The following is a 23891-nucleotide window of genomic DNA, read 5'->3' as shown; positions in this document are numbered from 1 at the left end:
ATCATTTTCAAAGCGAGCGCTTACTTTCCTTTTTAAAGATTTTCTTATATGGAAAATCTTGGTAATTTTGGTTTTATCTGTGTAACTAAAAACACAATAAAAATTTTTTTATTTATATTCAAGCAAGTAAATATTTTGTATTATTAAAATATAATTGAAAATACTTATAGAAACCTGATATCTCAGACTTGAAGATAACATTTTCTTCAGAACAAGTAAACTTCGATTGGTCAGTGAGATGCACAATGCTGTTTTCTCATTATATCCTAAAGAAGAAACTAATGCCTGACTAGCAAGTTTGTTCAGTTAAAATATATTGTTAATGAGGCCAATGTTGTTACATACTGAAACTTGTAAGGGCGTTATTTTGTTCTCTGGCTATACATGTAACATTGGGAAATTGGGTTGCAAATTTATGATTTTGGTTTCTTGGGTGTCTAAGTAAGAGTCTGAAAGATTTTTGAAAGAGGTTATAAATTTATTTCCTTTGAATCATTCAGTTACCTTCACCTTAAAAACTTTTTTACCATTTCTTAGGAAATTATTTTAGTTGTATTGAAAAATATAAGCTGTTTATGGGCATCACTATTTTGTTTTTTTTTTGTATTTTTAGTAGAGATGGGGTTTCACCATCTTAGCCAGGATGGTCTCAATCTCCTGACTTCGTGATCTGCCCACCTCAGCCTCCCAAAGAGCTGGGATTACAGGCATGAGCCACCGTTCCCATCCGGGTATCACTATTTTTTTAAAGGCAAGCATTAGCTTCTTTAGGATATATTGGGCAGCATTGCATGTGTATGTGGATGATACACATACATATACATACATTTTACATACACGTGTATGTATATGGGAGAGAACATTAATTGTATGTCTAGAGTCTTAAGATTCAAAGGCAGGTCAAAGACAGCTAGCAATAGAACAAAAATATTTAAATATAAGTAAGCATATAGTTTATTTAAGAGATGTGGATTTTTAAAAATTAAAATTAAAATTTTAGTTTTTTTAGAGACAGAGTCTCAGTCTGTCACTCAGACTGGAGTGCAGTGAGTGGTACATTCACAACTCACTGCAGCCTTGACTTCCTAGGCTCAAGCAGTCCTCCTACTTCAGCCTCCTGAGTAGCTGCAATAGATGTGTTTTTTTAAAAAGCTATGAATAAATTGAACTTTGCAATATCATAATTTAAATGTACTGGGGAAATGTCTCTGTTTCAAGATAGTATGAAATAGCATTGGTGACCGTGGCCTGTCAGTTACTTTTATGGTTCAAAAGAGTTTTGAAATTTATTTTCCTTAGCTGCTGGCAAACTTCTCTACTTATCTAATCTTCTACATATTCTTGACATGGGAAGATCACCCTATTTTATATATATATATTGGAGACAAGGTCTTACTCTGTCGCCCTGGCTGGAGCGCAATGGCACAATCTCAGCTCACTGCAACCTCCGCCTCCTGGGTTCAAGCGATCCTTGTGCCTCAGACTCCGGAGTTGCCGGGATTACAGATGCGTGCCACCATGCCCGGCTAATTTTTTCTATTTTTAGTAGAGATAGAGTTTTCCCATGTTGCCTAGGCTAGTCTCAAACTCCTGAGCTCAGGCAGTCTGCCCGCCTCGTCCTCCCAAAGTGCTAGAATTACAGGTGTGAGCCACCATGTCTGGCCTCACCTGTAATATTGCACTAGTGTTGCTGTCTTTTTATTCACTATGTGCCTCAGCTTCCTGCAGTAAAGCAGATTAGAGCCAGTTGTCTTGTAGGATTTGGTCATATATATAATTCTCTTTATAGCAAATTCTGACTATAATTATTTTGACTGACTAGCAAATTATTTTGCTTAATATCTGAAAAAGACATTAAATTGTAAGATTACATTTTAAAAATATGCAACATACTATATATCCTTGCATTACGTTGGAGATGTCAGCCTAAATTTTCCAATGCTAGTTATCACTTTAAGCTGTTATTCATTTTTAACATTACAAATTTATTATTCCTATATAAGGTTAAAATTATTAAATTTTTAACTGCAGTACTGGCTTTTCGTTATTTTGAAGACTGTGTTGCATTAAAGTGTAACTTGATATGGAACAGGGAATATTGCTACAAATGATTGAATTAGAAAGAAAACTGGAAATGCTTTCCTCTCTGGTTTTTCTTTCCTCTCTTCTCTTCACTACAGATTTATTTTTAAAGACCAGTTATGTTTTCCCTGCTCCACTCTCTCCCATTTCATTCCTTCATTACTACAGACTACCTTCTGCCCATATTACCTCTTCCTTGATATCTCAACAAGATCACTATATCCTCTTAATTTCCATATTCAGTGAACAATTTCCAGTAGTTTTCTTTCTTGGCCTTTCTGAAACAACTTATACTACCGACTGTTGATTCATTTCTTTTCTAAAATTCTATACGCTTTTGGCTTCTGGTCAGACAGTTCTCTCCTGATCCTTTCATATTGTTCCTTTTTGGGCTTCCTCTGGCCTCCTCTTTCTCTCAAGGAGGAATGAAAACTGTAAGATATAATCGCTTGGTTGATATTCCCCCTAAATTTGACACAACTACAGTAGTCACCCCTTATCTGAGGTTTTGCTTCTGTGGTTTTAGTTGCCCACCGTCAACCAGGGTCCAAAAACAGGCAAGTTACTGTACAATAAGATATTTTGAGAGAGGCCACATTCACTTAACTTTTATTACAGTATATCATTATTATTAAAATTGTTTTATTTTATTATTAATTGTTATTCTTTTGCTGTGCCTAATTTATAAATCAGACCTTATCATAGGTATATTTGTATAGGAAAAAACATAGTATATATAGGGTTCGGTACTATCTGTAGTTTCAGGCATCCACTGGGCGCCTCGGAACATATTTCCCATCGATAGATAAGGGAACATGACTATAACCAGAAGTTGTATATATAAAGTAGTTTTGCTGTCTTTATAAAAAAAAATCAATTTCCTTTAAAAAAATTTCATTTACTCTCGTGGGTTAGGAAATCATTTTTCTTTCTAGGCCTATTTTTTACTATTACTTTGACATGAATTTGCATTTTCTTTCCTTTTGTGAGTAGTTTCAGTTAGTTTAGAATTTCAAGTAGTTTGAATTCCAAGGATTCATGGAATATGTGAATTGAGATAACTCTGTTAAGGAAACTTATGTTGGATCTTTAAGTAAAATTTAATGTAATTCCTAAAAAAAGGTCTATCATTTTATCTAATTGTTAAGGATGATTAAACTTTTTATTTTTTATCTTCAAAATATGTTTCTTTTAGCACAGATCACTTTACTTACAGTATTGTTAATCACTTTTCAGTATGGAAATGGATCTTTTTTTCACTCAAAGCTTTGTTTTAAGCATTAAGATGCTTTTTTAAGATTTTCTTCAAATGTAGAACTTTGAAGTAGCTGAGTACTGTAACTTTTACTTCACACATAGGAATTCTTTAAGTGGTTCTCTACAAATGGGTCTCTTGGCCAGAAAACTTGTATTTACCTTTATTTTAAAGATGGATAACAGGATATGCTTTATGAATTCTACAATCATCAACAAGACTTGTTCAAACCAAAAATAGGGCTCTATTTCTCAAGGAGGGTGAGCTGAATAAATCAGATAACTAGAGTTGGGAATGGATAGTGGTGAGCCTATTTGTAAACTTTGGGTTTCTGAATGTTAATTTTAAGCTTCCTTTTTAAAAGGCCAGTGTTTTTAGAGCTTATCCTGTCAGCAATATCCTGTGTCAATTGTCAGGTCATGTTTAGCATGTGGAAATGTATTAATCTGCCATAGCTAGCGTTGTAAGAGGCTGGGATAAAGAGAGGGCTCAAGCAGATGAAGAGGGATTAACTGTGTGGATTGAGCAAACTCCTCAATCACTGAAACAGTGATTTTACAAAGGATTAGCTGCTGCTTTTACAAATATTGATTACTGATTTGCTACTCAGAATGGAGATGACATAACGTGTGGTTGCTGTGTAGTGCGCTATGTGAAGTGTACATCATTCATATTAATGGATTTGTCATAGCCGTTATAGAAACTGACAGATTGATTATAGCAGCAGTTGCTAGAGCTGTTATGGTTAAGGTTGTGTCAGCATATCTATTAAAACTTCAGGATTTTAGAAGTTTATAGTATAGCCATAAAATTCATTTCCCCAGGTAGAATTTGGAATACTAGTTATTGCCTGGCACAGTTATTTTTATGCATATTTTACATCAGTTTGAAGACATTTAAGTTGACATAGAGCAAAAATACATTATTGTGTTATTTTTGTAATATCGACAAATTTAGATTCATTTCATTTTGGAAAATTTGTCAGAAATGCTAGCTTTCTAAACAATAGCATATCTAGTTCATGTGGACATCCAAAAATCCGTTTGAATTTTTCTCAGATCAGAAATTGTTTTGAAGCCTTTGGGTATGTTTCTATAAGCACGTGGAGCTTTTTAGAAAATGTAGAAATATCTGGGTAATTAAAAGTTAATGGCTGTTTTCATTTAAGTAACTTTTATTACTCTAAAAATTTAGTAGCAAGAATTAGAATTATCTGTATCAGAGAAAATATGTTCCTTTAATTTTTTTAAGAAATCATTTGTCTTGCAAATGTTTTCTTTATGTCACAACAGGAAAGCTTTTCAGTGAGTTGAGTTGTATCTTAAAGGGTAAGCTGAAGCTTTCTAGGCAATGATAGTGATGAGGAGTGGGTAAGTGGAGAAAGGTGAGGGAATAGCACATTTCAGGCAGAGTGAAAACTTGTGTGGGTACATGAGACTTGGCCTATTTGAAGAATAGCCAGGTATGTGAACATTCTCAAAGTAGTACCTTCATATATGTTGGGAATATTGTTTTCAAATTGTATCATTGTGCTATAAAACTATACCTGTATTGATTAAATTAAATTTTATAGATTAATGGGTGGCATTTTTCCTGGCTATGATTCTAATATTATAAATTGATTTAAATTACTTAAAAGCCCATTTTTTGTTTTTTATTTTAAAAATTGAATTATATAAGATTTTAAATGTGTAATACCTGCTTGTAACAAAGTTGTTCCCTCTCTTCAAAAGGAAAAAAAAATTCCCTACACTCCCTAGAAGTAAGAACTGCTAACAGTTCTATGTGCCCTTCCAGACATTTTTTCTGAGTTGTAAGAATACATATGTGTGCTAGAAAAAACATGGAACCAGATATTTCTTAAATTTGAAAAGGTAGTATGTCATGCCAGGCGTGGTGGCTCAGCGCTTTGGGAGGCCGAGGTGGGTGGATCAGGAGGTCAGGAGATTGAGACCATCCTGGCTAATGCGGTGAAACCCTAACTCTATTAAAAATACAAAAAATTAGCCGGGTGTTCTGGCACGTCCCTGTAGTCCCAGCTACTCGGGAGGCTGAGACAGGAGAATCGCTTGAACCTGGGAGGTAGAGGTTGCAGTGAGCCGAGATTGCACCACTGCACTCCAGCCTGGGTGACAGAGCGAGACTCCATCTCAAAAAAAAAAAAAAAAAAAAAAAAAGTATATCACTATATATATTAATATACCACTTATGTTTTTTCAACCAAGTATCATGGACATCTTTCTACATTAGTATATATCTTTCCATGTTAATGCACACAGATCTATAGCATTATTTGGAATGGCTTCATACTGTTCCTCTTGCTGGGCATTTTCCATCTTTCTGTTGTCACAAATGGTATATCAGTGAATGTTCTGGCTTATATACACCATCATGTAACAGCACTTTAATTTGTAGGATAGATTCTTGGGAGTTGAATTATCAGGGTATTGTCAAATTTTCATCCACAAAGCTGTATTAAGCTATACTCCCCAAAAGAAGGTGAGTAGAGATGCAAGTACCATCTTTTCTTGCCCTCCTCCCTGTTTGATATTCTTAATCTTTACAGTTTTTGCCAGTCCTATAAGTTAAAAAGTAGTTTTTAGTGAGGTTTATTCATTTGTTTGTTCATTCAGCAAATTTAACAAACACTTCTGTGTCCCAGGCACGAATCTAGGCCCTAGGGATACAGCAGTGAAGAAGACAGTTGTGGTCTCTGGGCTGTTGGAACTTACATTCTAATGGAGGTGGGGAGAGCTGGGGAAAGACTACAAATCAATAAACACTCATCTCTTTTCATGTTTATTAACCTTTGTACTTATTCCATGAATTGCTGGGTTCATATCCTTTACCTGTTTTTCTATTGACCTGTTCACTTTTTTCTTATTAATTTGCAGTTCATTGTGACATCCATGCAAATGTTTTCTCCTATAAATATACCTTGAATAAGTCATCATTTGACAAGTTAATGACTTTACCAGTTCTTATCCATGTATGGAATTATAGTAGTACGCCTGACTTCTTTGGTTGGTGAGAAAGAATTGGACTAAATCTTAAATTTCCATATTTCAACATCCTCTGAGGAATTCGTAAAAATTATTTTTGTATTTTTAAAAGTACATTAGAACTGTGAGTCTTGTGTGAGACTTAAAGCTATCCAGGTGAAGGGGATTTAATTGAATTAATTTAATTAATAACTTGTTATCAATATTAAGGTAGATAAAACATTATATATGTAAATTTTGTTTTTCAGCGAGAATATACATCATGGTCTATTCAGACATGATTAATTATAGCTGAATTCTTAGAGAAACATGCAATATGATATCATAAGATCTTACCATATCTAAATTGACTTGGAATAACTTGTGTTATGCCATTTATTCATATGGAATTTTAGTGGGATGTGTATCTTTCAGATTTTAAGTCTTTTTCATATTTTCAAGAGGTCATTGTATATTTCAAATATTTATGAGCAAACTACCGATTCAGAGTTCAGTCCATTTTGTTGCCTTAGCCTCCTCTGAGGTAACTTCCAGTGCCTTACAGGGCAAATGAAGGAACACTGAACTGCTCTTGATGTGATGTTCAAGTGTGACTGAACAGCACTGGTTGTTTACATGAAGTTACATTAGTTGTTGTGTGTTGTTAGCAATCATTTTGTTCCGCTCAGTATTCCATCAGTTTCTTTTTCAAAGTTTAATTTTTCCATTTCTAATTTGAACTAAATAGTTAAAATTTCTTGGTGAAATTGTTCTGGTAATGACAACTCTTAGTTGGGAGAAAAGGAGACCATGGACAATTGGGCTATGTCAGCTCTGGCAGATCCTGCAGTGAGATAGCCCACACAGTGAACATATTAAGGAATTACCTTTTGATGTCTCCTCATAGTAAATATCAGTTGCTATATTTGTCAGTTGGTTTTTTTTTTCCCACATCTTGAATACTTTTTTTTTTTTTTGCTACGGAGTCTCACTGTGTTGCCCAGACTGGAGTTCAGTGGTGTGATTTTGGCTTGCTGCAATGTCTGCCTCCTGGATTCAAGCAATTCTCCCACCTCAGTCTCCAGAGTAGCTGGGATTACAGGCATATGCCACCACACCCTGCTAATTTTTATATTTTCAGTGGAGAAGGGGTTTCACCATCTTGGCCAGGTTGGTTTCAAACTCCTGACCTCAAGTGATCCACTTGCCTCAGCCTCCCAAAGTGCTGGGATTACAGGCATGGGCCACTGTGTCTGGCTTGCTTTTTAAAAAATATGCTAAAATCACATAGCTAAATGGGCACTTTTTATATTATATGTTCTGTCCCAATTTCTTCCTTTTTATTATGTTTCTTCGTGTTGGTGGTTATAAAGTTTAGAACTGAATGGGAGTGTTAGTAGTTGTGAAAGTAGATATTAAGATGGGATATAAATATAAGGATGACCTCTTTGTTCTTCATGTCTTACGGCTATCTTGCCTCCATTTTTCTCTTTCCTCATTGGTTTCTTGAATCTCTTTATTAGTGGGGAATTGCACCTAATCATGAGCTTCTCAAAGGCAAGGACTGTAGCTGTACCTGTTACTCCATCACAGTGCCTGGTACATACTGGGTGCTCAGTAACTGCCTGATGAATGAACCAACACATGCAGGCAACTGACTGCTTAATACTGTGTTTTATTATGACAGCCTCTCTTTCTCTCTCGAGACTACTGTGAAAGTTGTATTCAATGTTTACAAAATTATTTTAATGACCATTTAACTTTAGCTAGTTGTAAATACAAATCATTAGCTGCACTATCATTTATATTTCGGGCATTTTCCTTCTGTTTTCAGTGTGTACTGATTGCAGAACTGTGTTTTATCTATGTATTGATTTTTTTTATTTTGCAGTGAACATTAGCTTAGACCATATTTTACAAATCTTATACACAAAACAAGGTTTTTTAAATATACCATTCTGAGCCATATAGATGATTTTGTTTAGAACATTAACTTAGACCATATTTTACAAATCCTGTACACAAAACAAGGTTTTTTAAATATACCATTCTGAGCCATATAGATGATTTTGTTTAAAATTATACTTCTACATTTGAAAGAAGTACGCTTGATGGTTTCCATGCACACTCAAGTTTCAGAACACTGCCTTATGATCCCCTTGCTCAAATTCTAGTGAAAAAGATACACTTGTGGCACATCATTTTAGCCTGATATTGTAAATACCACATGAATGTCTATGTCTGTCTCCCTGGCCAGTCTCACAAATGGCTGTTGACAGTTATTCCCCTTTGAAACTAAGGATCAGAAAAATGATTAAGCATGTGGTATGCTTTTATTTCCAGAGTAATAAGAAAAACTGCTACACATTAAGTGTTCTAATATTGAAATTATAGTATGAATTCTCTAGTAATTTGCTCAGTTATATGGATAACAATGCTTTATAATCCTTTCAGTTACCTAGGTGTACATATGATTGCCAGTTCATACTGAAGAGTAGACTCAAGCATTTTATCATTCTCAGTAACATGTTGTTCTGTGGACATTTTATGGATACAAAGTAGGTATATGCTTAAAATTTTGCAGGCTAGAATTGTCCTGGCACTGAGTTAGAACTTTATAGGCCAGTTGCTGATTTGTTTTTGTGTTAAGATGATCTTCATCCACATTTATGTCCCTGCAAAGTCATTAAACTTTGTAAATTGATAAATAAGTATATTAATTTTACCCCCAGCCTGGCTGGTTGTTAAAGGATATGGCTCTTGACTTAAGCAGCAACATAAAAAGAGTTGTGTTAGTTTTGTCCTGAGAATGGAGCTTTTTCTTGAGATTTAATAGGCAAACAGGATTTTGGAATGATTGTCTGAAAATTGTGCAGGGTGTCTGTTCCTATAGATATTCTATGATCTTATTCTTGAGTTTAACAAAGCTTTTGGGAGCTAGCTGTATACTTGGGCCTTCTCGTTTTGTACTCTGTAGAATTGCTTTTACTGAATTTCACTTTGGCATTAAGCTTTTGGCTTAATATGAGCAATGTTATACAAAACAACCCTATGAAACTTTTATATACTGTAAAAATGTTATTGAGGACATTGAGAACTATGGGAGAAATTTCTTTCTCATTTCAGTACCAGGAGCCAGAAATAGTTGTGTTTTCTTCCCTGAACAATGATCTGTATTTATCTTATGGGCAATGGCTCATATAATTTATTATATTTCTTGCTCCATGTTGGTTGTTATAAAGCTTATAAGTGAATTTTTGGCCCACTCCTCATAAGTGTAAATGACTTTGTAGTTCCAAGTTGTTTTCTGTTCCATCCTGACTTCTAATTTTGCCTTGATTTTAAAAAATATTGAAACAGTGACACAGAAAAGTTGCAAGAATAACACACAGAGTTCCCATATACCTTTCATCCCAATTACCCTAACATTAACATTTTTCTATACAGGTATTTGCTTTGTCAGTCTGCCTCCTCCCCTTCCTTACCCTTCCCTTCTTCTCCATCTTCCATCCTCCCCCTCTGTCCCACCCTGTGTGTATGTATACACACTGATACCTCCTGTTTGCTTTTAATTTGCCTCACCAAATGTATCATACAAATGCCTGTGAAATGCTTTTTGGGGGGAGAAGGAAGCACTATATTACTAAATTAACAATAATACTAGGTAAGAATGTATGAATTTCATATCTATATTGAAAAAAGAGTTATGGAAAAACCTCTTGTTTTAGGTGAAAGGAAGACAAATTGTGTGTGTGTCTGTAAGAGAGAGGCAGAAAGATTGCATACACATGTGTTTTTAGGAAGATACTTATAACACCTTAAACCAGAGTAGGTACTTTGAATGACAGAAGAGGGAAAATGCCAAGACTTCTTGATTTAAATAAAAAATTAGGTAGTTTCCTTCTTAAATAGAAACAGGTATACTATTTACTTATGAAGACTAAAGCTTTAAGAATGTTTGGGAATGTATTTGCTTTAGTAATCAAGCTCAATTTAGTAATCAAATACTCAGAGTAGGACTGTGAAATAGAGTGAGAGCCTTAATTCAGCAATTTACCTCTATTAATAAGTTAGTCATAAAATAATTTCATGTTTGATAGTTTTCAAACTACACATTTGTCACTTGTTATTTTTCTTATTTATTTATTCATATTAACCACCCCTCAATAATAAAGTTGTTTTGGGAGATGGGAATAGAATGACAATTGTTTACGTACTTGTTATTTTTCTTAAGACAGAAACAAAAACATGTTTTATTATACTGTACAATGTAGAAGACATTATAACTATGCATATTCCTATTTCAGATACTTAAGATATAATCTTGTGTTATTAATGACTCTAAACTTTTTGTATACAGAATAGGAAAAATAAATAAAATGAGTTTAAAGAATATCACAAATTATAAAAATGTTACTTATAATCTGAAAATAATTTTAAAAATTTATACCTCAAAATACACAACATAAAGCTGTTGCAAAAGTAAGTAAATCAATGAAAGAATTGTCCTATGGCCTATGTAAAAATAAAGCATAGTTGAGTGGAAAGAAGCTAAAGAATTCAGTCTAAATTATATTCATTTCTTATTTCTATGCAGTTTGCTAGAGGAATCTGCATACAAAAGGAACCTCCTTTTCCTTCCATTAACATCATTTTTCCCATAACTAATTTGTTCCGTGTTTGTGTATATATGTTTTTAAACCAAAATGGAAGTATTTCAAATACATTCTTAAGAAGCAAAATTGACCCAAAATCTTACAGATGAAACAACACTCCACATTTTAAATGTATGGTATATTGGCCATGTGCAGTGGCTCACGCCTATAATCCTAGCACTCTGGGAGGCCAAGGTGGGTGGATCAGCTGAGGTCAGGAGTTCGAGACCAGCCTGGCCAACGTGGTGAAACCCCGTCTCTACTAAAAATACAAAAATTAGCTGGGCATGGTAGCGTGTGCCTGTAATCCCAGCTACTCGGGAGGCTGAGGCAGGGAAATCGTTGAACGTGGTGGGTGGAGGTTGCAGTGAGCCAAGAACGCACCACTGCACTCCATCCTGGGTGAAAGAGCAAGACTCCATCTCAAAAAAAAAAAAAAAGTACGGTATATTAAAATATGTCATGTTACACTTAGGGAACTAATCTTAAATAATAGTGATTGCTTTAATACCATAGAAAAGTAATGCAGTGATGTTGTCTGCCACAGTTTCTATAGATGGCATTCATTTATTCCATCAGCAGTGGAACATAGCATTTCAGAAAATGGGCTTTTGGGCAAGTAGACGTAAGGTCCTGGCTCCACTTATTGTGTGTGACCTTGATTTCTGATTGGTAATATAGAGTTAGTAATACTTACCTCTTAGGGTTATATGATGATGAAATGAGATGATGACTGGTATCATCATCTTTACCTAACTCACGGTAAAGGCTTAATAAATGTTAACTGTTGCAGTGCTGATATTTGTAATCATGCCACTGATAGTGCTGTAAAAAAACATATTTAAGCTTATAGTGTGGAGATAATAGAAACAGTTGTGTTTGATACAGAGATAGCATAGGTAAGGAAGAAAAAAGTAGGACCTATTATTATTGTTATTATTTGAGACAGGGTCTCACTCTGTCACCTAGGCTGGAGTGCAGTGGCACTATCATAAGCAGCCTTGAACTCCTGGGCTCAAACGATTCTCCTGCCTTCCGAGTAGCTAGGACTACAGGTGTGAGTTACTGTGCCTGAGTAATTAATACATTTTTTATAGAGATGCGGTGTTGCTTGTTACCCAGGCTGTCTCGAACACCTGGCCTCAAGTGATCCTTCTGCCTCAGCCTTCCAAAGTGCTAGAATTACAGGTGTGAATCACTGCCCCCAGCCGAGGACTTATTGTTATTGTTTAAATTTTATATATAATTGTTTGACTTTTAAGATGCCTTCAACAAATTTCCAGTGAAGTTGAGTTTATGTTTCCTAGTTTTCTGTTTTGGGTACTGTTTAGAAAAGAGCCTGGAACATAATATAGACTAGTAAAATATTGTTTAATATATGAGTTAAGAATGTTCCTTTTCATTTATGCAAATCTTTATTATGTATAATCTTGTCAAATATTTATTTATGCATCAGATATGTTTTTGGCCAAGTATCTATAACCAGAAAGAAAGTCGTGTGGTTAAAAGGTGTTTAACATTCATGTTTTTATTCTAGTGGTTTATATTTTCAGCCTCCTTTTGTGTGTGTGTGTGTGTGTGTGTGTGTAACAATGGACTTGTGGCAAATTTGAGTTGCCTTTTAAAAATACTAGTAGTAATAAGAGATAACATTTCTTAAAGAGTTATCTTAAGTGCTGTCCTACTAAATCCCCACAGTAACTCTCCATAGTATGCCCGCCTATTATCTACATTGAAATATTTGAAAACTAAAGCTTAATGAAATTGAGTAACTTGCTAAGTCACAGAGCTGGTAGCCATCCTGCAATTTGAATATAAATCCAGGGTTCTGAACATGAATCTAAAATGCAGTATCAGTTTGGGGGCACTTTTGTTGTGGAAAGAGATGCATTAAATTAAAACCCAGTTCATAATTAATTGTATATATTTAATTTTATATATTTAGAGACTGAACATTTTGATATATTTAGAATTATATTTTTAACTTAAGGAGAAATGTATTCCATTTTAAGCTTGCATCTCATTTTCTCAAAGTATGTATTATAGACTTTTTTAGAAGGCTATTATTTTTTAGAATGTAATGTTTTACTTGCTACAGAGTGGATGACTAAGATATAGGCAGATAAAGAGTTGCTGAGGAGTTACTTTATGTGAAAGGTAAAATTTGATTTAAATTTTTTATGTGGAATCAAAAGATCTATTATTTAAAAGTAACCTTTACTAAAATATAAAAACACAGAGGGTGCCCTATATTATAATATCATATAGTTTATAAATATATAAACTAGTAGTCTTGTCTCTAAAGTAAAACCTTATTTTAAAATGATTGATTCAGTATATTGATATGCTATCTTCCCTGGAATTGAGAGAGTCTTATAAGGTTTTCCACAAATTAATAACTCTAGAATTGTTAGATAAAAACCATATTTTAAAATTCTATAAGGAACAAGTTTAATATATTTTAACAGTGTGATAACTAGTGGTTTATTGTTAGACCAACAAATCAGAACTCTTAAAGAGATTTTTTTCACATCTACTTTTATGAGAAAGGGACAGAAGTTCTATATTAAAGATTTATCTAAAGAAGCAATCTTCAGATATGTAATAAGATAGTTCAGTTTCTGGTCGTATACTTAAGTGTATGTTAAAGTAAGAGAAGCAGTTTTAAATGAATGGAGAAGGATAATTGGACTGTGTATCATATAATTCACATGTACTATTGATCTGTGACTTTTTGAGCATTATTTTAATCAATGTTGATGAACACAATTGATTTCAGATTTCTTTTCATTATTCTGGAATCTTGCCATTAGAATTTTTTGTAGTTTTGTAGATTTCTATGAAAATTAGTAGCAGCAAGAAAGGAAGGAAGAAAGAAAGGGAAAGGAGAGGAGAAGAGAGGAGAGGGAGGGGAAAGAGGAGCAGAGGGGAGGGAAGAGGAGGAAAAGGAAGGAGAGAAGGGAGGAGGACGAGAGGAGGAAGGAAGAGATGTAAAATAGAAGCTTTGATTGAACTCTGAACAAATGCTTAATCTTTTGGATTATATTCATGAGCATATCTTACATGCATGTAGCTATGATATTAATAGTTATTGTCTTCTTTGTTTCCAAATAGACCTATTGAAGGCATAGTGAAAATTTCCACTCTTAACTCCTTTAGAGTTAATAAAGGCAAATTTGAATTATCCTCATGGTTATTCCGTTTTTGCTTGGTAGCCTTCAAAATGGCCACTTTTCAGAGGAGGGAGGAGATTAGCAGATGTTAAACCCTTGAGTTGTAACCTCTGCTTTTACCCCAGTGTAGTCACATAGGCTGCTATGTCAGTTCTTAAAGCGTTTTCCCCAAGGCATAACCCTCCTGAGAATTCTATGGTTCTACCAATTGAAAGTTGACCATCTTAATGTCAAAGCATGGTGTGAGCTTTTTTGTTTTTGTTTTTCTTAAAAGAAATATCATAATAGGCTTAGAGATCGCTAGTACTAGTGTATTCATTGGTGAATCTCTTCTGAAGAAAGTAATAGTGCTACGATGAGAAAACAAGCTTTTTGGAAAGACTATGCTAAAGTAACACAATTAGTCCTCTATTAGAGTTATGGCAGTGATTATTGTTTGAGATGCTCATTGAATATATAATGTCTTCCTTTTGCTACTAAAAATACTGATAAACAGATTTGAAATTCCAAATTTCCCATATGGAGGGGAGAATTATTCAAATATGAAAAATATTTAATTTATATATTTATTTCTATCACACATATTCCAGGGCAAGGTTCTAGCTGAATATTAAACCTTTTAAATGACATAAAATAGTTCTGTGCTAGATGTAAAAGAAGTTACTAGTTGTTCTATAAAAAATAGATTGTGAGCAATTTCCACATTTGATATAATTGAAACTTCAATTTATCTTGGACCTTGGCCATTTACTACTGAAAGGACAAGAAAAATATTAGTGTGGATATATTTTATGAACTTCTGGAATTGGAGGGCTTTGGAGATGATTGAACCTATTTTTTTTTAGGTTTTAAAAAGAAGAAATTGAGTCCAGAGAGGCTAAGTGACATGTTTAAGGTTAAAAAAAAAAAAAAATGTTTAGAACTGAGATTACATTGCAGACTTCTTTAATCTGTACCATGGATTTTGAAGTCAGTATCAATGTAAAGCTAAGCTTCTGAATATGTGCCGTACCACTAAAACATTTTATTTACTATTTATATCCAAGTTAACTGTAGGTTTCTCTCCTTTGTTGGTGCATAGTCTTATTTTGTTTTGGTTCTTTGTTTACTTTGCAGATATGCTAATGAATTTTTATACTTAAAACCTATTAGAAAAAGAAATGAAGTGTCTGCATCCCTGCATCTTTGTATCTATTACATAATTTCTAGAAACAGGGAAAATAGCTTGTAAGTTTATGTGTATAATTATAAAGTGTAATTAAACTGCACTTGTGGAATGATGAATTCTGAGCCAGTCACAGTTCTGGGAACTGAGGCTTTTTTATGGATTATTTCCTAAAGCTAAGTACTAATGTACCCTTCAGCCAAAAATGTTGTTAAGATAGTGGACATCAACTGTAAGGATAGTGGAAGCAAAACAGAAAGCATTTCTCTACCTTTATACAAAATTACAACGCATTGGGATTGTATTGGTGTTATGACATACTGGCACCTGAAAGTGTACTTTCATTCTGTTTACCGCTTCTTAAGAAAAATGAACTTCAATTGGAGAAGCTAATCTAAATAATAAAATAACCACTGGTGGATAGGTGAGAGTATCACCATCATGAAATGAGATAATATTTTTGGACAATCAAAGCCTAATACATGTTTCAAATATAAAGCAATCATTAAGTGGGTAAATACTTTTTTTAAAAAATGGGTCTATTGGCCAGGCATGGTGGCTCATGCCTATAATACCAGCACTTTGGGAGGCCAAAGCAGGCAGATCACTTGATCCCAGTAGTTTGAGATCAGCCTGGACAACATGATGAAACCTTGTCTCTACAAAACATACAAAAATTAGCCAGGCATGCTGTTGTGCACCTATAATCCCAGCTACTCAGGAGGTTGAGGTGGGAGGATCGCTTGAGCCCAGAAAGCAGAGGTTGTAATAACAAAATCATGCCACTGCACTACAGCCTGGGCTGCATTTTTGGTAGTTTACTACATGAGTTTAGAAGAGATAAAAGGAAGCACTATCTCCCCCTAGGAGATGGCCAGTTTATGGAACTCAGTATCCCAACTATTAGGTGAAAATGAAGAATTTGAAAAGGTTTAAATAAACTTGTAGATGCTTTATTTATATGAATTGTCAGGAAAAAAGATATGGTTGTATGGTTGAGAAGTTTATTCTTTACTTTTTGGAGTTCAGGGAAAACAGTCACATCATGTGGTGACACAGAATATTTGACTAAATGGACCAAAATCTTGACTCAGAGTGAAAAATCTTACGAATAATAACAGTCTTTTTAAAAGTATCTTCTTTCTTTTCCAATATAAGGGAAAAGGAAACTTTAGTCGAGTATAGGTGGTAGGAAGAATTACACTATGTGAAAGCTTGGTGTTCATGTTGAAAACTATATAAATGCCAACTAGAAAAGGGAAAATTGAAGGGAGCAAAAGGTGAAGCTCAGACCCTAGTTGTAATTTTGCATAAAGTCTAGATTAAACAACCAAAAAAGTGTGAATGTATTAGTGTAATGAAGCCAATAATATGATGATTTATTGATGATAAAATAGTAAAAATAAGGCTTTGGATTCCTTAGAAGTCTAGCATTTAAATTGATCACCAAAGTTGCATATAAAAAAATAAAAATGATAATAAAAACATATCTATTTTGAAAATGTCTCTGAATCATTACACTTTGGTAATGATGTCGCATACTGTCTTAGATAAAGTAATGCATTTAAAGAGGTGTTAGACTGGGATATAGTGTGTGTGTGTGTGTTTGTGTGTGTGAGTGTGTGTATGTGTATGTATCAGGGAAGAGTCTATTAGGAGACACATCAATGTCAGGGAAGACCCTGGAATATAGTGTATTGAGGCACCCAATACTGGACAAAATTGTGAATCAACATTTGTTCATTTAGATTTGAGAAATCTAAATAAAAAAGAAAGGACCATTAGACCTCCCATTCTCCTCAACTCTAGCTCTTTCTCTCTCTCCCCCAACTCTAACTCTCTCTCACTCTCATTCCCTTGCCTACTCAAGGGACTTGCATGCTGCTCTAGGCCTTGTCTTCTGAGTGAAGCTTCTGTGATCTAGACACATTTTTCTACTTTTCTTTGTCCTAAATACAGTAATGCAGTTGTCTACCCTGTTAATGCCAAGACTGGGTTTAGACCTGACCAGCCTAACACCTGGAATGTCGCTAAATGATACTTCCTACTACAGACTTCATATTTTTCTCTGAAATTGAAGTAACTACTGTTTTTCATTCTGAAATAATTATTTTTAATTGTTAACACTTTTTAAAAGATAATGCTTATTTCTTAAGTATATTACAGGCATTTAAACATTCCAATGTTTTTCATCCTAGATTCAAGAAAAAAAAGATAAAGTAATAGTTTAATAAAATCACCAAGAGTGGGTAATACCTTAGTTTTAAGGTAATTTGTTATTAATTTTTATACTTTGTATCTCTTCTCTGCTTTTCAAATTCTAGTATCCATACCTGAAGCTTGCTGTACTATGTCTACGATATACACCATTTGTTTTTAAGGCAAAAACTTTAAGACACATACTAGAATTCTTGAGTTATCTTTTAGAAACAGTTACCTTATGAATAAAGTATCAACCTAATTATAGGGAAATTTGGATTTCACTATTGCCTTTTTCCCTGAATTGCTGGGAATATCGGCACTTGATACTTGTTTATTTGAATTCATTGTGACCTTTTTGCCATTTTGAATGCTTCAGATTCTCAAATTGCACATTGGAAGAAGACCCATTCCTTGCTTAGTTGCCCTTGTAGGGTGTCGATTTTAATATCTAATATTTTGAGCTGCTTTAGAAAAGTAGGATTATCATATAAGAAATACATAATCATTTTATAAAAAGAAAACTAGTCTTTCTCAGTATATACCTTACTTTCTTGGGTACTGAAAGTTTGTGGCCACTTAAGCAAGTCCATGTAATAAATTCCTGTAGCATAGTCTAGTCCCCAGAATATGGGTTAATTTTTGTTTTCCCCTTAGGATATAATTTTTTCATTAACCACTTTCACTTAGTAAAAGGAAATCTTTTAACTGCTTTAGAAGCAGCTACAATGCTTAACTTGTATAGTTGCCAAATCATGCTTTTTCCTATCTTTCATTTCTGATTAACTTTCTCTGAGCAACATAGTCTTATATTTACATTAGCATCCATTCACTTGAACTAGTAGTTACAGTTATACTAACGTATAACAGTATTTAACTATAATAGCTAATAAAAGCTAACATTTACTGAATGCCTACTATGTGCAAAGGACTAAGACCCAGTGCAAAACTTTTCTTTAGGACAAGGTTTGAATTTTAATAGTGAAGCTGAGAATGTGATTGTGAATTCACTGGAATGTTGTATAATTGGCTGTGTTACATAGTGAGGTAATGTAATTGCGGTGTATGGCAAACGTGGCAGCTGTTTGTTGTTGCCTGACAGATAGGCTTACATTAGCCTTAATTTCTTTTTCTTCATGTGTCATTATGCCTGTATATTTATAGTCTTGTTTCTTTATACCAATCTGAATCTTCCTAAATGTCAATAGCATTAATCATTGTAGGCATAGTGATATGAGGTCTAAATGATAAGAGAATTCATATTTTTAAAGGAAATTACTACTTTTTTATATGTTATGACAGATTTTCCATCCCTGCCATCAGAAAGTATTGTCCGTATGCTCCTGGTGATATACAAACCAAATGGTTCTTCTGAAAATTTAAAAATCTAAAGTATTTACAGGGATTGCTATTAGTGTACTTTTGTGTTTTAAAGAATTCACGTGGCTATTAAACAAATCCTGGATATTGGACAAACAGCAATAAAGGTTTAGAAAAATGAAATTTCAGTTAAAAAAAAGTATGCCTCCACTCCCCAGGGAAGAAATAAAAGATTTTATATTAGAAACATGAATTTATAATTCAGAATAAGTATTGCTTATGACATCAAATTTTATTGTGATGTATCAGGTGGAAATTTGGTCAACATTTTTCTTAAAGCAAAAGACTTAGGCTATGTGTATATTGAATGCTAGTAAATTCTAATTTCCCTTCTCCTTTTCCTTTTCCCCCACTTCCTTTCCCCTCTCCCTTCTTCCCATCTCTATCTCCTTTTTGACTAGTAACATTTTAGAGTTGAAAGCTATGCTAAAGGTACCCATTTCTTTTCAGAATAATTTAACTTTTCTTCTTAAGATTTTGTGAACATCCATTCCTTATGTAAAGAACATTTATTATGCCCAACGGAAGTGAGAGAGTTGTGGGACTACCCCTTAATGAGACCAAATCATCCCACAATTAGCCGCTTTAGTTTAGTGGTTGACCAGGACTTGTTTACATAGATAAGATTTCTGTTTGTAGTTTTTGTTTTATGTGCAAAATACTATAATAAATAATTTATACCTTTATATGTACCAAGTTTATTTAAAAAAAAAAAACTGGATACATTTATTGAACAGCTATTAAAATATGTACACTTTCCCTAAAATTTCATTTACATTTCAAAATCAGAGTTCTATTTTAAATATGTTTTAATGATACTGTGTTGTGTTTACTAAGTGAAATTGATCCACCAAGGAGCTGAAATTAGTACTCTAATTTTAAGCTTTATTTCTTAAGACAAAATATCCATAACTTTATCACTACTGTGATCCCCATGATATTTAAAAAAAAAAGCTGGTAAAATTATGTGATGAGTTGTATATAATAAACTTCCTATCAAACCCATTCTGTTTTTTTAATTTTTAATTTTTGTGGGTACATAATAGGCAAATTTATGGGGCATATTATATATTTTGATACAGGCATACAATGCATGATAATCACATCAGGATAAATGAGGTATCCATCACCTCAATCATTTATTCTTTCTTTGTGTTACAAAGAATCCAATTATATTTATTTAGTTATTTTATTTATTTATTTATTTATTTATTTAAAGACAGGGTCTCTCTCTATTACCCAGGCTGGAACGCAGTGTCATGATCATGGCCTACTGCAGCCTTGACCTCTTGGGGTATCCTTCCACCTCAGACCCCCTTCTTTCCACATCTACCCCCCTCCTCCACTGGTTGGGACTGCAGGCATGTATACCACTACACCCAGTTATTTTTTAATTTTTCATAGAGATAAGGGTCTCACTGTGTTACCCAAGCTGGTGTCAAACTCCTGGGCTCAAGCGACCCTCCTTCCTTAGCCTCCGAAAGTGCTGGGATTGTAGGCATGAGCCATTGCACCTGGCCACTTAGTTATTTTAAAATATACAATAAATTATTGTTGACTATAGTCACTCTGTTGTGCTATCATATGCTAGATCTTATTCATTCTAATTGTATGTTTGTACTCAAACACATTTTCTATCCTAAGCTGTACTGAAACCACTTCCACTGGATGTATTACATACAGACTTTCTTTTGATTGGTTGTTTTCACTTGCTAGAGTTCTAGTAAAATGCTGAGGATAACTATTATATTTTTTTTCTTTTTTCTTTCTTTTTTTTTTTTTTTTTTTGCCCAGGCTGGATTGCAATGGCGTGATCTTGGCTCACTGCAACCTCCACCTCCTGGGTTCAAGTGATTCTCCTACCTCAGCTGCCAAGTAGCTGAGATTACAGGCACCCACCACCATGCCTGGCTAATTTTTTTTTTGTAGTTTTAGTAGAGATAGGGTTTCACTATGTTTGGCCAGGCTGGTCTCGAACTCCTGTCCTCAAGTGATCCGCCCGCCTCAGCCTCCCAAAGTGCTGGGATGACAGCCGTGAGCCACTGCACCTGGCAGATAACTTATATTTCTAATGAAGTTTATAAAAATATTGAACACTTGTAAAATTGAGTAACCTATAATCCATGACCGTGAATATACAATTTCTAATCAACTTTAGCTTGATTTAGAAACTTTTTTTAGGGATCCAGTGTTTGTTTATAATAGTTTTATCAGATCTATCTAGTTTTAGACTCTTAAATGCCCTATAAAAACCTAAAGCATACTCACTCAGTGGAATGTCCACAAGATTTCTCTGAATACAAACAGAGAGAATATTTGCTGTGGGCTCAGAGAAACAAGTGTCAGCATTTGCTTCTAGGGGAAAAGCATTTTATGTTTTACTTGGTAGGTATAGGGATTATGCAGGTAAGAGTCAATATGTATTGAAATTTTTAAAGAATTAATTCAATATAAATATAAAGAAGCTATGATTTGTTTGGAATTCTTAACCTCTGTTTCAGGGATTTATTGCATTTATTTATAATAGTTTCTCAGTCTTGTATTTTGGGAGGATATATTAAGATGAGCACAGAACTTTTTTTTTTTTTTTTTTTTTTTACTTTTTGAGACTTTTAGGGGGGATAGAGGGGATTAATCTATGGAATGGATATGAAACAAGGCTAATAGACTTAGATTTAAACAATTTCAGTAATTAAAAGCACACTGAATCTAATGAGATCTGGCACTTGTTTTTTTCTGAAATGGATTACCCACTGCTTTTTTTTTTTTCTCTCCCCAACTTCTCATAGGAGCCCAGTTTCCTCCAATTGCAGCACAAGACCTTCCTTTTGTTCTAAAGGCTGGCTACCTTGAAAAACGCAGAAAAGGTAAACTTAAGGTTCTAATGAAAAATGTAAAAACGCTTACATCCTTAGATAGAACATGTTTGTAGTATACATGTGGAGGCAATATTCGTTTTAGGTGATTAAAGAGTTTTAAGATTGTAAGAAATCTGGATGACATTATCCAAACCACAAAATATAACTCTTAGCTTTAAATAATTTTTAATAAGAAACATTAGGTCAGATTTTTAGTTGTCAACCTTGGTTATTTGTAAATGATTCAGGAGCTGTTTCCTGCCTCTCAAAGGAAAGCTGCAGGCCATGACTATATTCTCAAAGGTGGGATTTCTCACCAGTATCTCACTGGGCTGAGCAGCAGGTTCTCCTGTGCCCAACCTGGCATGCACCGTGGTTCAGATCAAGCCTGGCATCTTGTCTGCCATTGTCTATTATTCATTTCAGTGTTCCTCTCCATTGGCTGTGATAATTGGGAGTTGACCATATGGTCTCACTCTTTCAACACCAATATTTAATGGAAATGAAATATGGAGGTGGTTTTACAATATGAGAAATGAAAAGCAGATAGTCTTTTCATTACCATTGTGCTTATCTCTCTGGTAGTCCCTTTGGGCCTTTCTATTTATATTTCATTTTGCTTTTCTTAGCTGAATTTTAAAACTGAAAGAGTAACAGAAATAATCTAGGTTAGCTCCTCCCCCTTCTTTTTATAACAGATGAGAAAATGAGACCCAAATGGATCAATTATCTCAAGATTGTATAGTCAGATGCCTTTTTGACTGTCCCTGTCAGAAAACTTGGTTAGCCATGCTGTTGATCCCATAAGTATGGCAGCCCCGTAGCTACTTTACTTTATTCCCTTTAGCTTTGTTGGTTTGTTGTTGTTTGGTTTTTTGTCTCTTGGAAAAGAAGATACAAATTAGTCACAGAATGTTAGAGCTCAGAGGAATCTTAGAAATCATATTAATTAACTTTTTCTTTTACAGTAAGGAAATGGCCTTACATTTTCCCCTCTTTATTGCAGATCACAGCTTTCTGGGATTTGAATGGCAGAAACGGTGGTGTGCTCTCAGTAAAACAGTATTCTATTATTATGGAAGTGATAAAGGTAATGTTGGTGTTCAATTATATCAACTACTGTTGCCTAAGAATTTTTTGGCCATCCCTTCCCCCTCTTTTGGGTACAGAGTAAACTGAAGACAAACAAATAATAACTAGAAATTATAACAATTATAATCTAATTTATGATTCATTTCATTATTTGACAAATGCCCCAAATACCAGAATGCCCTCAGAGCTAAAACAATTGTGTTGTATTGAATTCGAAAAGAGAGTAAAATAACTTTAATCTCTGTGGCCTTTCACCTTAGGAAATATTTATTATCCAGCCTACTGTTGTAGAATTTCTGGAAAAGTTAAGAACATAGGGTCGTGAGAGTTTCAATGGCAGAAAATAGATTATTTTCCTTAAGTATTTTAAAATATAATTAGATAAAATTAAATATGAACGGCACCTTTCTGAGCTCCCTTTACAGATTTAAGGAATAACAGCAAACATGTATATAGAATTTACTATATACTGGGTACCGTTCTAAGCACTTTGTCTAAGTACGTTAGCTGTGTTAACTTGTTTAGCTCACAACAACTCTGTAAGTACTGTTACTAGCACCATTAATTTTACTTTTAGGAAAACAGAACAGAGAGGTTAAGTGACTTGTTCAAGGTCACAGAGTTGGAAAATGGCAGATCTAGGAATTTTTTTTTTCCTTTGTTTTTAGAAACAGGGTCTTGTCTTGGTGCCTAGGCTGGAGAGCAGTGGCTATTCACAGGTGCAGTCATCACACCCTACAGCCTCAAACTCCTGGAGTCAAGTGATCTTCCTGTCTCAGCCTCCCAGGTAGCTGGGATTACAGGTGCACACCGCTGCACCCAGATCAAATTTAGGATTTTAACCTAGAGAATATGGTTAGAGTCCAGGTTCTTAACCACTATTGTCACTACATTAATTTAGAAATACTAGGATACATTTTGTAACTTCATTATTAATTAATCAGTCTCTCAGTTGCAGTTAACATAATTTTAAGTTTGCTATTTGAACAAATAAAGCCACCAAATAATGAAATTTAAAGATTGTAAGCTTTCTGAGTTTCGCTTTATTCTA

The 23891-nt window shown here is 34.1% G+C and overlaps 1 protein-coding gene across 1 annotated transcript in view; it reads left to right on the top strand.

Annotated features, from left to right (window-relative positions):
• The window catches only part of SKAP2 (src kinase associated phosphoprotein 2), a 210283-nt gene that overhangs the window by 115451 nt on the left and 70941 nt on the right, over positions 1 to 23891 (top strand). The window contains exons 5-6 of the mRNA XM_030932381.1: positions 21680 to 21757; positions 22755 to 22838. Coding sequence (XP_030788241.1) covers positions 21680 to 21757; positions 22755 to 22838 — 162 coding nt within the window. The remainder of the gene's footprint in view (positions 1 to 21679; positions 21758 to 22754; positions 22839 to 23891) is intronic.

Source organism: Rhinopithecus roxellana, chromosome 6, assembly GCF_007565055.1.
Source record: "Rhinopithecus roxellana isolate Shanxi Qingling chromosome 6, ASM756505v1, whole genome shotgun sequence".
Taxonomy (NCBI): domain Eukaryota; kingdom Metazoa; phylum Chordata; class Mammalia; order Primates; family Cercopithecidae; genus Rhinopithecus; species Rhinopithecus roxellana.
The sequence above is the reverse complement of the archived record's forward strand: the minus strand, read 5'-3'. Positions and strand labels throughout refer to the sequence as shown.